This window comes from Chanodichthys erythropterus, chromosome 23 (genome assembly GCF_024489055.1).
Source record: "Chanodichthys erythropterus isolate Z2021 chromosome 23, ASM2448905v1, whole genome shotgun sequence".
NCBI lineage: Eukaryota > Metazoa > Chordata > Actinopteri > Cypriniformes > Xenocyprididae > Chanodichthys > Chanodichthys erythropterus.
This window is the reverse complement of record NC_090243.1, coordinates 14064328-14080000: the sequence shown is the minus strand read 5'-3', so window position 1 is coordinate 14080000 and position 15673 is coordinate 14064328. Positions and strand designations below refer to the sequence as shown.

The window sequence follows — 15673 nt, the reverse complement described above, 5'->3', positions numbered from 1 at the left end:
AGAGTCTCTTTGATTAATTTTAGTGAGCAACAAGGTATTGTATATAGCCAGAAGATATCATCTTCAAGAATAAATTTATTTCTTCCTTGGCTTTGGGAAAAAAAGGAAAGAAAAGATAATAACGATGAGACTGCAAACGGCCACACAGTTTGAAAATAAAAAGCAAAGCTCCTCACTGACAGTGCCAATATGATAATCATTATTTGATTCTAATGGCAAAAGGTCACATCTTATATAATCCTCTGATATTGATAACAGTCAGTAAACACAGTGAAAGAAAGATAGAGAGTAAAAACCAGAGAGAAGAAAGGAAATAACAAACAAACAAATAAAAGGGGAAAAAAGGAACAAATGAAGGAAGGAAGGAAGGAAGGAAGGAAGGAAGGAAGGAAGGAAGGAAGGAAGGAAGGAAGGAAGGAAGGAAGGAAGGAAGGAAGGAAGGAAGGAAGGAAGGAAGGAAGGAAGGAAGGAAGGAAAATATATACAGGATGTAAAAATAAGGATGAAAAAGAAACTAATAAACAAAAGAAAGAAGTGAAAGGGAGGGAAAGAAATAAAGCAAAGGGAAGGAGGAGACAAAGGAAGGGAGGGAGGAAGGAAGGAAGGAAGGAAGGAAGGAAGGAAGGAAGGAAGGAAGGAAGGAAGGAAGGAAGGAAGGAAGGAAGGAAGGAAGGAAGGAAGGAAGGAAGGAAGGAAGGAAGGAAGGAAGGAAGGAAGGAAGGAAGGAAGGAAGGAAAATATATACAGGATGTAAAAATAAGGATGAGAAAATAAACTAATAAACAAAAGATAGAAGGAAAAGGGAGGGAAAGAAATAAAGCAAAGGGAAGGAGGAGACGAAGGAAGGAAGGAAGGAAGGAAGGAAAATAAATACAAAACAAATAAAAGAAATAAAAGGGAGGTGGAATGAAATAAATAAAATAAGGATGAGGAAAGAAACTAATAAACAAAAGAAATAAGGAAAGCGAGGGAAAGAATAAAGCAAAGGGGAGGAGGAGGAGACAAAGGAAGGAAGGAAGGAAGGAAGGAAGGAAGGAAGGAAGGAAGGAAGGAAGGAAGGAAGGAAGGAAGGAAGGAAGGAAGGAAGGAAGGAAGGAAGGAAGGAAGGAAGGAAGGAAGGAAGGAAGGAAAAAAAATACAAAACAAATAAAAGAAATAAAAGGGAGGTGGAATGAAATAAATAAAATAAGGATGAGGAAAGAAACTAATAAACAAAAGAAATAAGGAAAGCGAGGGAAAGAATAAAGCAAAGGGGAGAAGGAGGAGACAAAGGAAGGAAGGAAGGAAGGAAAGAAGGAAAGAAGGAAAGAAGGAAGGTAGGAAGGAAGGAAGGAAGGAAGGAAGGAAGGAAGGAAGGAAGGAAGGAAGGAAGGAAGGAAGGAAGGAAGGAAGGAAGGAAAGAAGGAAGGAACCTAATAAACAAAATAAAGAAGGGAAAGGGAGGGAAAGAAATAAAGCAAAGGGAAGGAGGAGACGAAGGAAGGAAGGAAGGAAGGAAGGAAGGAAGGAAGGAAGGAAGGAAGGAAGGAAGGAAGGAAGGAAGGAAGGAAGGAAGGAAGGAAGGAAGGAAGGAAGGAAGATAAATACAAAACAAATAAAGAAATAAAAGGGAGGTGGAATTTAAATAAGGATGAAAAAAGAAACTAATTAATAAAAGAAATAAGGAAAGGGAGGGAAAGAAATAAAGCAAAGAGAAGGAAGGAAGGAAGGAAGGAAGGAAGGAAGGAAGGAAGGAAGGAAGGAAGGAAGGAAGGAAGGAAGGAAGGAAGGAAGGAAGGAAGGAAGGAAGGAAGGAAGGAAGGAAAATAAATACAAAGCATAAAAGAAATAAAAATGAGGTGGAATGAAATAAGTAAAATAAGGATGAAGAAAGAAACTAATAAACAAAAGAAATAAGGAAAGCGAGGGAAAGAATAAAGCAAAGGGGAGAAGGAGGAGACAAAGGAAGGAAGAAAGGAAGGAAGGAAGGAAGGAAGGAACCTAATAAACAAAAGAAAGAAGCAAAGAGAGGGAATGAAATAAAGCAAAGGAGAAGGAGGAGATAAAGGAAAGGAAGGAAGGAAGGAAGGAAGGAAGGAAGGAAGGAAGGAAGGAAGGAAGGAAGGAAGGAAGGAAGGAAGGAAGGAAGGAAGGAAGGAAGGAAGGAAGGAAAGAAATGGAAGAAAAGGGAGGAACATAGTAAGAATAAATGAATGAATGAACAAATAAATGAAAAAGAAGAAAGAGCAAAGTAATGGAAGAAGAGAAGAGAAGAGAAGAGAAGAGAAGAGAAGAGAAGAGAAGAGAAGAGAAGAGAAGAGAAGAGAAGAGAAGAGAAGAGAAGAGAAGAGAAGAGAAGAGAAGAGAAGAGAAGAGATTTTGCTCCTGTTGTTTGGGCAGGATTCAATCCTGAGACTCAGTTGATACTACAAGATGCTGTGGAGCATTGAGGGTCAACATGTAATGGCAGTGAATGGCTCAGCTGGAAAAGAACAGGGCAGAGGGATCTGATGAGAATCCAGGGTGTCCTCCATTGAGAAGCAGTGGGCAGCCCAACCATGCACTGTTAGGTTATCACAGCAAGAAACAGTGGCAGCTCAAGGAGTGGGGCGGAAAACGAGATGTGAATGGGGTTACTGGTAGAGGGGGAGAAATTGTCAAGTGGATCATCCACAGCCATTAACAAGGACAGGGAGCCAGAGAGCTGCCAGTGATTCTGAGAAAAACAGACTTTCTCCATCTTTTCTGTGTACATGCTTGTCTGTCCACATAACAGACAATAAAACAATGTGTGAAAACGCATATAAACTGACCGATTCCAATGAAGACAGCTTTGTATCCTTCCTCCTTTAGAGAGAGCAGAGTCATTCCATCTTGGCCGAGTCCTCGGTCACAGACGATCTGAAATAGAGTTCAAACAAGCCATATCAATAGAAGTAAGAACACAGAAATGCTCCATAAAAGACCAAAAGCTCATCTGAAGACATGTAAAACAGGGTCTGTTTGAGATTGCAGGAGGGCATCTCTGAATTCATCTTGTGGCAGCGGAAAAGATGGTTAGAAAAGTCTCTGTTCACTGGGGAGGAAAAAAAAAAAACAAGAAAGAAAGAAGCAAGAAAATAAACAAGAAAGAAATAATGAAGGAAACTCATTTGAAGGCCTGTAAAATCATGTCTGTTAGAGGTCTCGGGAGGGTGAGGAAAGGAAAGGAAAGGAAAGGAAAGGAAAGGAAAGGAAAGGAAAGGAAAGGAAAGGAAAGGAAAGGAAAGGAAAGGAAAGGAAAGGAAAGGAAAGGAAAGGAAAGGAAAGGAAAGGAAAGGAAAGGAAAGGAAATAGTGGAGGAGAAAAGAAAAGAAAAAAAGGAAGAAAAGAAAACAAAAAAAAATGAAGGAAGGATAGATGGAAGTATCTAAGGAAGGAAGAATCGAAAGAAGTAAGGAAAGATGGAAGCATGTCTGTTTGAGGTTTCAGCTTGGCGTCCTAGACAGTGTTGCCAAGTCTGCAGTTTTCCCACGGAATTAAGCTACTTTAACATTGTTGCCGCGGGTTATTTTTCATGTCAGCGGATTGAAGCCACCCCAAATAACATGATATTTAGACCCTGGAATGTGCCAAAAACGCGGATTTTACCAACCAGAACACGTTTTTTACTGAGGGACCCAGTATGCACCCCCCCAATGCAATTGGGCTAGTTTTGGGCTTGTTTTGAGTAGCAATTGGGCGGGCTTTGTTGTGAAAACCTGGCAACCCTGGTCCAAGACTTCTTGTGTCTGCAGGAAAAGACCGAATTCAAGAGAAGCAAGTCATAATAGAAAGGAAGGTAGGTAGGAAGGAAGGAAGATGAAATTAAAAAAAGAAACAAAGAAGCTCACTTGAAGGCCTATAGAACCGTGTTTGTTTCACAGGAGGGTGTCTCTTAATCTTTCTTGTGTCAGCGGAAAAGATGGTCGGAAAAGTGTCTGTTCTCCTCCAAAGCATTACATTTACTCCCGTTCTCCCTGAGTCTGTTTATAGGTACTGAGGGAATATGCAAATCTGTCATCTCACCCCCCTCCCCATCATCCTCAGCTCTTCACGAACTGCGAAAAAAAGCATTTCCTGTGTAAAATGAATCCTGAGCAGGTGTGCCGGATGACGACTATTGATTGCCCTTTCCCGTAGCTGAAGCATTCAGGAAACAAACAGACAAACGCGTGCAGCCCCGAGGTGCTCGGCTGTCGCTGTCTGCCACCCCTATTGCAACTTTTAATTGTTCTTTATTAATGCGGCTGACATTTGGACCGCTGATCCTCCCTGAGACCTCTCGCCCTTCCCGGCTTCAAAAGGGGAAGGTGGGAGTGCACAGGGGCACGGAGGAGGGGTAGGATAGGGAGGTGTGATGGTTTTCATTACCTTCACTCCTAGGTCTCTCATCAAATCCACCTCAAACTGAACCACATCGTATGGCAAGCGGAATTGCGGGATCTCGGAGGAGCTGAAAATCAAGAGGGGGAAAATGAGACAAGAAAAAAAGGAAAGGAGATAAGAAGGAGTTCCCTAGAGATATGAAAAGTTGGAGGAAGAAAAGGGAAAAATTCCACCCAATGCTAAGGATCATTCCATATCTGGAAATCTTTCTTATGTTATAGGTTATTTAGTCTTCAATTGTGCTGGTCTAAATGCCAACACAAACCCCAGAGCCTTGTTTCTATACTCCCGGAGACTGATGGGATTTGAGTTGCATTGGATATTCAAGGCCCCCTGTATGCAATCGACATGCTGGTTAAACTAAACAGCGGTGGAAATACAACAGCACGTAATTGATAACCTCATCCCAACTCGGCATTTGAGAGATGAATATTCCCAATTACAGAGACCATTCATTAATTATTCTGACCTTCTACAATGTGCCCCATATTGATTGTGGCTGGCCGGATCAACAATGCCCTTTAGTGGACCATCTTAGATACAGGATGAGAATTCTGAGTATGAACCACGGGTCAGAGTAATTACAGACCTCAGTCCTCCAATGAACCTCTGCTTCTCAAAAATGGTGATGTCGTCGTACCCCAAGCGGGCCAGGAAAGAGGCACAGCTGATGCTGGAAGGGCCACAGCCAATCAGAGCTATTTTAGAGTGATAGCTCTCAGGAATCTGACCTGGAGGCATGAGATTGGGATTCCGTATCTGAGGAACACCCATTTCTTTGAATACCTGCAAACAGACCAGAAAAAAAGGCAATGTATAGTCGTAATTGTGCCTTCTTTGGGAAATTGGAGCCAATTGTTTGATTCATATGTCACAACCTTCAGAAAACTTGCTGAAAGAACCAGTTTAAATCAGCAAGAGTTTCCATAATCTTTCAGACTTCATCCTGGTTAGTTCAGATTTGGTGCCAATGCATTTGGTGCATAACAAAAAGCCTAACTGATGAAGCTGGTCAACTTTCTGGTGAAAATGGTTGACCAAGATAATCTTGGAATTGCTTAGGCAGTAGGCGTCCATCCATCCATCCATCATTCTGTCATTCTATCTATTATAAAACTGGTCATGCAAGGTCTTTCTGGTGAAGCTCACTAAACAAGTTTTGCTGGTCAATCTAGTTACAAAGGCTGGTGGGAAAACCAGATCTTCAGGACCTCAGGCAGCATGCTGTTGACCAGCTTTGCTGCCCTCAAAAAAAAAAAGCTCTTTGGCTGAGCATGATTTAATCATGGACTGTGGTTCCACATGTTCCAAAACAAGCAAAACCAAATAGAATCAACCATGTACAACTAACTAGAATCAATGGTGTTCATTTAACTTGAATGAATGGTTTTAGTTTAACTTAAATAAATGTTTTTCATTTAAATTGACATTCAAATAATGCTTCCCGTTTAGTCCTGTGATTGACTTAAACTAAATATAACTTTTCTTTACATGTACAATGGTTGGTGTTGGCAGTCCAAATGCTGGTTTCAATAATAATAATAATAATTTATTGTCATTGTAAGAATACAACGAGATTACATTAGAACATTCAATCGATTTCATAAAGTGTAAAAGATCTACAATAGCACAATATATAACTGGTTTCAAAATACTGGTTTCACCCAGAACACTACCATATTGGTGACTTTATTATTAAAGCAATTTGAATTTTTGCTAGCAGGTCCTCAGCCCAATCACAAGCTCCACACTTTACCAAAATGGTAACCCCAAAAATACAAACATAACAGAAACTTTTAAATACCAACATAATAGAAACAAACAGTCTCTCGTTTTGCTAAAAAAAAAAATGCATAAAATAACACCTTTTTTCAACATTTATTCTCCCAATTCAGCTCATTTGCAAAGAATGATGGGAAAAGAGTCCTGTTTGATTGGGTTACTTGACTGAAACATGTTATTTCAAAATGAAAACATCAAAGAGTAACTGTTTCAAGTCAATTTAACATGAAGCAATCACATTTGAACCAGAAACCTGATATAATGTTGTTACATCAAAATAAATTGTTTAAATAAAGTGAACAGCATAAAAAAAAAAAAAAAAAAGATTGAGTGTGGGACAAACGCCACTTTCACATTAAGAGACAAGAAGTGATATTGTCTCTATTGAGAAACTGTCTTTGAAACACCACAGGCTTAGGGAGTCTGATCCTGATCCTACACAAACACCAATGCCAAGTCCGACATGCTCTTAATTTGAAAAAAAAAAAAAAATTAAAAAAATATACATATATATATCACACATGAATACATAAACCACGCCGCAATTTGATTCATCACTTCACTATTAAAATCCAGAGCAGAGAGCCCACTCAGAGGCACCAAGACAAAAGCAACACAAAGAACTCATTCAGCTCCTAAGAACAGGAACCAAATGAAAAGACAAAGGAAAGGGAATTACAGAAACTCATTCAGTCCACCAGCGTCCTGAACGCATCAACAGACATAAAGACATCAACATAAAGATAGTTAGCAGATACATAAAAAACGCAGCAAGTTATCCAAACAGGCATTAATGAGGAGCCTGTGGCGGTATATCCATTACAAGTAGTAAAATTGAAGGGCTGATGCTTTGTCTTTCTAATAAGATTAGCCAGATCCATATGTAAAAACCTGTATGTTGTTAATACAATATTATGCCTGAACAGGCAACACTATAGGTGATATTAATATAGTTATTCATGAGTTTCATGGACTGTGAAGCCCAAATTGCTACATGACAATGCATTTTTAATAATCCCTGAGAGCAATTCAGAGACTTATATTATTGTGGTTTCAATGAAACAAACAATGTGGCAATTCAAAGCACAACCTCGTCTCTTGACAGATTAGTATGGCTTCATTTGAATGATAGACTTCAGACTACATCTGAAAAGTCACGTGGCAGCAGAGCAGAACTGATGGAGGTAAAGGTGCCTGGGGTACGTTTTGGGATTTGCTAAAGACTATATTTAACAATGTTATTAAACTATTAGTGTTTTTACAGATTTACTTTAATGGGTTAGTTCACCCAAAAATGTAAATTCTGTCATTAATTACTCATCCTCATGTCGTTCCACACCTGTTAGAACTTCGTTCATCTTCTGAACACAAATTAAGATATTTTTGATAAAATCCGATGGCTCATTGACACCAAGATAATTAACACTTTCAGATGCCCAGAAAGTTACTAAAGACATACTGAAAACAGTTAATGTGACTACAGTGGTTCAACCTCAATGTTATGAAGCAACAAAAATACTTTTTGTGCGGCAAAAAAACTAAATAATGACTTTATTTAACAATATCTATATGGGCGATTTCAAAACACTGCTTCATGAAGCTTCTAAGCTTTACGAATCTTTTGTTTCGAATCAGTGGTTCGGAGCGTGTATCAAACTGCTAAAGTCACGTGAATCATTGAAATTACAAAACACTTATGATGAACTCACGTGACTTTCACGCTCCGAACCATGATTCGAAACAAAAGCTTCGAAGCTTCATGGAGCAGTGTTTTGAAAACGTCCATCACCTGATATTGTTGAATAAAGTCGTTATTTTGTTTTTTTGATGCACAAAAAGTATTCTTGTCACTTCGGGACATAAAGTTTGAACCACTGTAGTCACATGAACTGTTTTAAATACGTCTTTAGTGGCTTTCTGGGCATTTTAAAGTTTCTTGCTGTCAATGCACTGAGCCATCGGATATTATCAAAAATATCTTAATTTGTGTTCTGAAGAAGGTCTTACGGGTGTGGAACGACATGAGTAATTAATGACAGAATTGACATTTTTGGGTGAACTAACCCTTTAACTCAGCAGATTAACTCAATAATAATGTCATTAAAATATTACCAGTTCATATAACTGTTGTATAAATTACCTATAAATCAATTCTTAATCAAACCTAGTGGCAAATACTCAAATTGTCACTGTAAGTGGGAGTTAGTCAAAGTCCTCTAAAGATGCTAATGTGCTCCTCCACCTTTGGACGCCAACACTGCGTTTCCCTTGTAATTGAAAAGAGACACCAAGTTATCTGTGATTGTAGGCCGACTGCAGGAGCAGCAGCTGAATGGCGGTGGGCTGTGATAGCCCCTTTTTCACAGGTTATCTAATTATCGGCTCGATAACCAGACTGACCTCTCACATTTAAGGAGAGAGGAGCTGCCACCTAGACAGAGATGTCTAATAAGTCACAGCAGAGGTGGGTGGCACAAGAGAGAGGCTGCTTTTGTAATTGCTCTTCTTATCCTTCATGAAGTAATGAAACTTAACATGCCAAAGCGCTTACTTTTTTTTAGCCTGTGGTGATTGTGTGGAACAGGTGGGATCGGGTTACAAAGGTGGGTGGAAATGAACTGTCGTGCTTACCATTTCCCCCTCCTAGCAGTCAGTTAAGAGACATGCCCGCCTGAAAACCTGTTAGAATTGCAAACAAATTGCTTAAGGTAAAGAAAAACAAACCCTCCGGCAAAACTGAAATGCAGCCAGCTAAACTTATTCATGTCAGCGGGTGTGTTTTTAAATTGCATTTGTAGTGTGTGCTTGCTTATATACATTCCGAAGAAACCCTGAAGCTTTAAAGAGGCACAAAGGGTATATAAAAGCCGTTTTTGTATCTAAATAATGAAGCAACCTTCAAACACTATTCACACTAAATGGGTTTGCATTCATTTGAACATGTTTACACAACTGGGAGAAAAAAGTTTCGAAAACAGGCCAATGATTCAAATGTCTGGTCTATATTCAAATTTAAAATAATATTAAAATGGTAAACCAATGATTATTATAATGTTATGGTCAATAACCAGTAAAAGGACAATATTAAAATTGTGTCTAAATAAGTTCTAGCTTCATTTATGCATTTAAAAGGCATAACAGAGGTCGCTTATTTAAAACAAAGGCATAGCTTGATGACGCCTTGATTTCGCAGAATCATGGGAGGTGTTGTCTTCACGTCTACAGCTGGTGGAAAAGAATCGGACAGGACTCGGGCAGAAATAATATTTATTGATGAGCTAATGTATTAAAGATTTGTTAACATTACTGTAGTATGAAGCAGAGTGTGACTGAAAGCCGTTGGAGCAGAACGAGGCCGCTGGAGAGACAAGCGCAATACAAGAGCAGTGGAGCTTTTATTTTGCCACAGTCACCACTTCTGCTTCTTCCGGTCATGCGTATGTGGGGTAACGCAGCGCTGATTTATCATATTAGATACATTTGTGTATTGAAAGCTCTTATAATGCTACTCTGTGCGTTCGAACGGCGACTACTAGAAATTTTCCTGCACACTGCAGCATGCTAGATCGATATTAGGCATGATAAAACATGGTACTCGCGGTATATCAAGAAAACGAGATTTAAAGGTGCCCTAGAATTAAAAATTTAATTTATCTTGGCATAGTTAAATAACATGGAAATGACATACAGTGAGTCTCAAACTCCATTGTTTCCTCCTTCTTATATAAATCTCATTTGTTTAAAAGACCTCAGAAGAACAGGCGAATCTCAACATAACACCGACTGTTACGTAACAGTCGGGATCATTAATATGTACGCCCCCAATATTTGCATATGCCAGATCATGTTCAAGCATTAGACAAGGGCAGCCAGTATTAACGTCTGGATCTGTGCACAGCTGAATCATCGGACTAGCAAGCAAGGACAACAGCGAAAAATGTCAGATGGAGCAATAATAACTGACATGATCCATGATTACATGATACTTTTAGTGATATTTGTAAAATGTCTTTCTAAATGTTTTGTTAGCATGTTGTAGCCTGGATTTCAGCCGAACTTAGCCCCGCCCACAACATTTTGAGGTCGGGGAGTTTGGTCTGGACTCGATCCGTAGAGGAGTAATTATGCCCGAACAGAAACTGTTCGGACCAATCACATTGTCAGGGCAATGATTGACAGATTATCACCAGAAACGTAATCAGCCACGTCATAAAAGAGCGCTTGGGGAGTTTGATTGACAAGCGATATAACCAATCAGAATGCTGCATCCGCTATTTTGAAACAACATTCATTCTTATGTTCATTCATGTTTATTTGATGCTATAAATGTACTCGTAGTAAGAGATGATCGGTTAACGAGCCTCTTGAGCTGAGGCGCTACAGCAATCTGTCATGACCATGGTCACAACACATTAAAGAGCCACAAAACGGTTTTTATTGTTTGAATTTTTTAATAACTACACAGTTTGAAAGCTGGGACTTTGTTTAATATCATAAGTAACCGATGTGTTGTCAGTTTCCTCTTTGCTCCGCAATGTATTTTCCACTCTGTGTGGCGTGACAGCGCCACGGCTTGTCGGACAAAGCAACAGTAACTAAGGGGGGCGAGTCTTTGCGAAAGGTCAATTAGTTTACAACAATGATGGCTGTTGAAGAACTGAGATGTATAGATTCCGCAATCGCGTCCGTTATAGAAGATATCGGCAGCGCATTAATTTTAAAAGAGGAACAGAGGACCGCGATCAAGGCATTTGTCGATGGGAAAGATGTCTTTGCCGTCCTTCCTACGGGATTCGGCAAAAGTTTGATTGATCAGCTGGCCCCGATGGTCGCTAAGAAGAGTTCTGTTGACAACTATGCGTCGCTCAACATACGTCACTTACTCTGTAGCTCTGATTGGTTGTATGTCTATCCAATTGAGGTCTTTCCTGGATCGGTTGAAATACGCCCCCATAATCAAAGCCCAATGGAGCAGTATCAGACTCATATTCGAACTAGAATTGAGTATGACCACGTCAGGCTAAGCACGTTGCTAATGTACAGTTAAATGTTGTTAAAGTTACCATCGTTTCTTACTGTATTCACGTTATTTTCATTTTTTAAACACTTGCAGTCTGTATAATTCATAAACACAACTTTATTCTTTATAAATCTCTCCAACAGTGTGTAATGTTAGCTTTAGCCACGGAACACTGTCAAACTCATTCAGAATCAATTGTAAACATCCAAATAAATACCATACTTACACGATTAGACATGCTGCATGATGAACACTTTGTAAAGATCCATTTTGAGGGTTATATTAGCTGTGTGAACTTTGTTTATGCTGTTTAAGGCAAGCGCAAGCTCTTGGAGACTAGCCAGTTAGCATCCACTTGGCTAAAGGAGGGTTACAAATCTCTGGGACTTCTAGTGTTAAGGCAAGAGTGAGCTCCGGGGGCGGGGAGTGCGAGCATTTAAAGGGGCCGCAGCATAAATCGGCACATAACTAATGATGCCCCAAAATAGGCAGTTAAAAAAATTAATAAAAAAAAAATCTATGGGGTATTTTGAGCTGAAACTTCACAGACACATTCAGGGACACCTTAGACTTATATTACTTCTTTTAAAAAGACGTTCTACGGCACCTTTAAACATTAAGACTTACTGTGTTGAGCTATTTAATAATGATTCATTTTCTGTCAATGAATGTATCTAAACAGTTGCTCACCTGTCTAATAAAATACATAATATATTTAAGCGTCTTTGGTGTTTCCTTGGTTTGTACAAAATAAAACTGGAAATCGAGGGTAAAAAGGATATGATGCAATGCACGGACATGATCCATGTACTGGTTAAAATTGCTTATTTCTACTTTCTTGGAAACATTTGGGATAGTGTAAGTATACAAGCCAACAAAATATATAACATTGTTCTAGTGGTTTTTGGATATTTAATCCAAAAATCATACATATTGTACAGAAAAATGATATTCACCTCGACTTTTGCTAAAGATTATATTTAACGGTGTTAATGAAGTCAGCGGTAGACAACGGCAAAGGTAATCTTGGTATAAAAATAGGGCAAATTAAAATTCCAATTTTGGCCTACACTATATCCACAAGTAACTGATAAAAAAAAATTTAAATATAGTGCAATAACTGAATATATTGTGTGTTCTTATTATAAAGCTATATGAGCAAAAGGTGCATTTTAACAGGTGTTTTGTGTCCTCGCTGTTGCTATATTGTGTATTTTAGCAAGGCTGGAACACTGTATTGACCTTTACCAGATACAGGAAACTCCCACTTAGCCACACACACAATTGTGGGTCAAGTTGAGCAAATCAAACCCACGCACTTTAATTTCTATTTAATAAGCGGTTACCGCAGTGCTGTGTACCACCTGAAAAGGAGAAACATAAACATACAAATGAATTAATGAATAACACACCTGATGTTTCATTGTGCAGAGGAACAAATAACATGTATGTGACCAAACTAATTCTATGTATTCAGGTTTACAATGATGCTTACGTTGACCCTTCCCCACGCGATTTCCTATAAATTTCCTCACGGATCTGTTTACTGCAAACTAGTTTGCTGGCACCTCGCCATCCTTGCACCTTTTAAGTCACTTCCTCTGAACATGAAGTATGAATCATCATCTTGTGTTTTAGACATGAAATATCTGCAGCTTCCTTTGGTTTAAGCTCATCTTTTCCCAGGCGCCAGCTCACCAATGGTGAACCTGATGTTTGTCGTGGCAGAAGGCCGGGCCACTGAGACGAACTGCGTCTGTGGCAGTGGAGAGTGTCACATATCATGAGTTCATACTGCTGCCGACTAGAGCTGAGAGACTTCATTAACACTGGTACGCCACATGAGCTCTTCATGACAGCATATTGGAACCAGAGAAACAAGAATACACACTTTTCTAACAGGTTAACTCTACTAAACCACAAGGGAATAGTTCTTATGCAGCAATTTTTAGATATACGAACCCTTAAGCACTCAGAGTTACTAGTTTTTTTGCAAATTTCCCTTCATATGCAATCTAATCCATCTGCCCTACGGCATACATGACTTCTCACTCAGGTGAGCTGCTAAAAATGATAATACAAATTCAGTTTGAATAAAACCTAATATGGGAATAAGAGAATGAAAAGGAAATATTTTTCTCCCTAAGAACCTCAAATATATCTTTTCAAAGCTGTGGCCCAGCGGTTAGCGCTTGTTGAGTTATGATGCTCAGGTGGACGATGCAGGTTTGAATTTAACATGCAACATGGCCTGATTACCAATTATTTCGTTACTCTGTATTTCTATGTATGGGTCATTGATAAATAAGGTTTTTAAAAGGAGATATAATGGAGATAATTAATTTTGATTAAATTATTAAGTGTTAACAATGAAATTATGTAGTTTAAATAATCAATTAACGCTGCTTTTTTTACAAGATGGACAAAATTTGTCACCAAAAAAGTCATTCTGTTTAACCAAAATTTTGGTTTTACAGAATGACACTTTTGGTTATACCGAATGACGATATTTTCAAACAGTCCTAACATGCTGATATTTAGCTAACTAGCTAGTTAGCTTGCTAGCTAGCTAACAAAAGGACAATCAAACCTTTTATATTTAGTTCAAGTTTTTAAAATATTTCAACGTTTTCCATGTTTTACAGCAGTTGTACCGAATGACCTGATGTTTCGGGACAAGCGTATGAGCAAGTGAAAACATGAATTTTTCTTATAGTTAAAAGAGAGTTCATTACTTTGCTTCATGACCAGGTGATCCTTTGCAGGTGTCTGAATGATGTCACATCCTGTCACATGATATTGACCACGTGACTTGATCCAAAATGGTCCCTTTATATTGGTTACTCCGAATGACATCAATGAAATTAATTTTTCCGGACATTATTTCTTATAACAAAGCAAGGACTTCTACACATAATTTTAATACCATTTTCCACATTTGTTGATATATGATGTTACAAAATCATGCCATAATAAAAAATACATTCATTTATTACATTTTAAGATATTTTGGGATATCACAAATGAAAGATATCACAAATGAAATGGCTGTATTGGCCTTTGGACGGTTAAACCAAATGACCTTTTGACACTTCAAAATCTTAAAAATACCTTTATATGTGCAAAATAAAATTAAAACCATTTGGATTCAATAAAAGAGATCTAGTTGTACCATAGATACTTTGGATGTCATATCTTTTTTTTTTTTTTTTTTTTAATTATTATTAAGGCCTTTGGACATAAAAAAATGACCCATCACTTCACTGACTCACATACGTATATATCTGTATATATATATATATATATATATATATATATATATATATATATATATATATATATATATATATATATATATATATATATATATATATATATATATATAAAATGGAAAAAAGTCTTACCTCAGTGGCAAACTGCTGCAGTCCCCCAATGTTGATGGGTCCTTCCTCAGATGCATACAAGTTGCATCCACCAACACAAAGGTCTGAGGTGGGACACACCATCCCACACGTCAAACCTAGTGGGTTGTCTGACAAAATGGTCCTTGCCGCTCCATAATAATTCTGTGAAAATCAACATAAAAATGTCTTTTACAATACCTAGCAAGCTATGTGTCTAGATAGCTGTGTGTATGTGATTTCTAAAAATACTATTACAATGTAGGTAGCAAAAAGATGTCACCTTTTAAGATACCTAATTTTGGCCAAAATCTATTTGTATATACATACATTTTTGTACATGCAACAAATAATATGAGATAAAATATAAAATATTTTTGGTGTATTGAATTGAATTGAATCTATATTCTAGCACTAGGCCTGTATGGTGCACTTCAAATCAGTCACATACATTACCATTCAAAAGTTTCAGGTTGGTATGATTATTTACTTTTTATTTTATTTTTGAAATATAGCTGATTGGTGCTTATTTTTATTATGAGCATTTCTTATTGTTATCAATGTTGAAAACAATTGTGCTGCTTGATATATTTGTGGAGACCGTGATACTTTTTTTTCAGGATTCTTTATTGAATTGCAAGTTCAAAAGAACACCTTTTTTTTTTATTTATAGAAATCTTAGATTATAGATTATATAGATTATAGATCATAGTAATCTTTTGTAACAAAATACATAAAAGCAATAATTATTTAAAAAAGTTTACACTGAACACAAACTATTGAACAGCAGTAAATATTATATATACAGTAGTGGCCAAAACTGATGACCAGCCTACAAAAATTGACATCTTCACCCTTTATTTAAAGGGGGGGTTGCATGTGATTTCACTTTTTTAACTTTAGTTAGTTGGTAATGTTGCTGCTTGAGCATAAACAGTATCTGCAAAGTTACAGCGCTGAAAGTTCAATGCACACGGAGATATTGTCTTTTAAAGTTATGGCATTTTATTGCCTACAAAAACGGGTGGTTTGGACTACAACGAGCTTCTTCCCGGGTTGGTGACATCATAAACCCTTGCTATTA

The 15673-nt window shown here is 37.9% G+C and overlaps 1 protein-coding gene across 14 annotated transcripts in view; it reads right to left on the bottom strand.

Moving 5' to 3' along the window:
* Positions 1-15673, bottom strand: part of dpyda.1 (dihydropyrimidine dehydrogenase a, tandem duplicate 1) — a 239481-nt gene that overhangs the window by 152547 nt on the left and 71261 nt on the right. For all 14 annotated transcript variants that reach the window (XR_010893848.1, XM_067378763.1, XM_067378754.1 and 11 more), the window contains 4 exons: positions 14593-14754; positions 4976-5172; positions 4372-4453; positions 2793-2880 (listed from right to left, as the gene is read on the bottom strand). Coding sequence is in view for 13 of the 14 variants with exons in the window: in XM_067378763.1 (XP_067234864.1) it covers positions 2793-2880; positions 4372-4453; positions 4976-5172; positions 14593-14754 (529 nt within the window). In the remaining variant the exon portion in view is untranslated. The remainder of the gene's footprint in view (positions 1-2792; positions 2881-4371; positions 4454-4975; positions 5173-14592; positions 14755-15673) is intronic.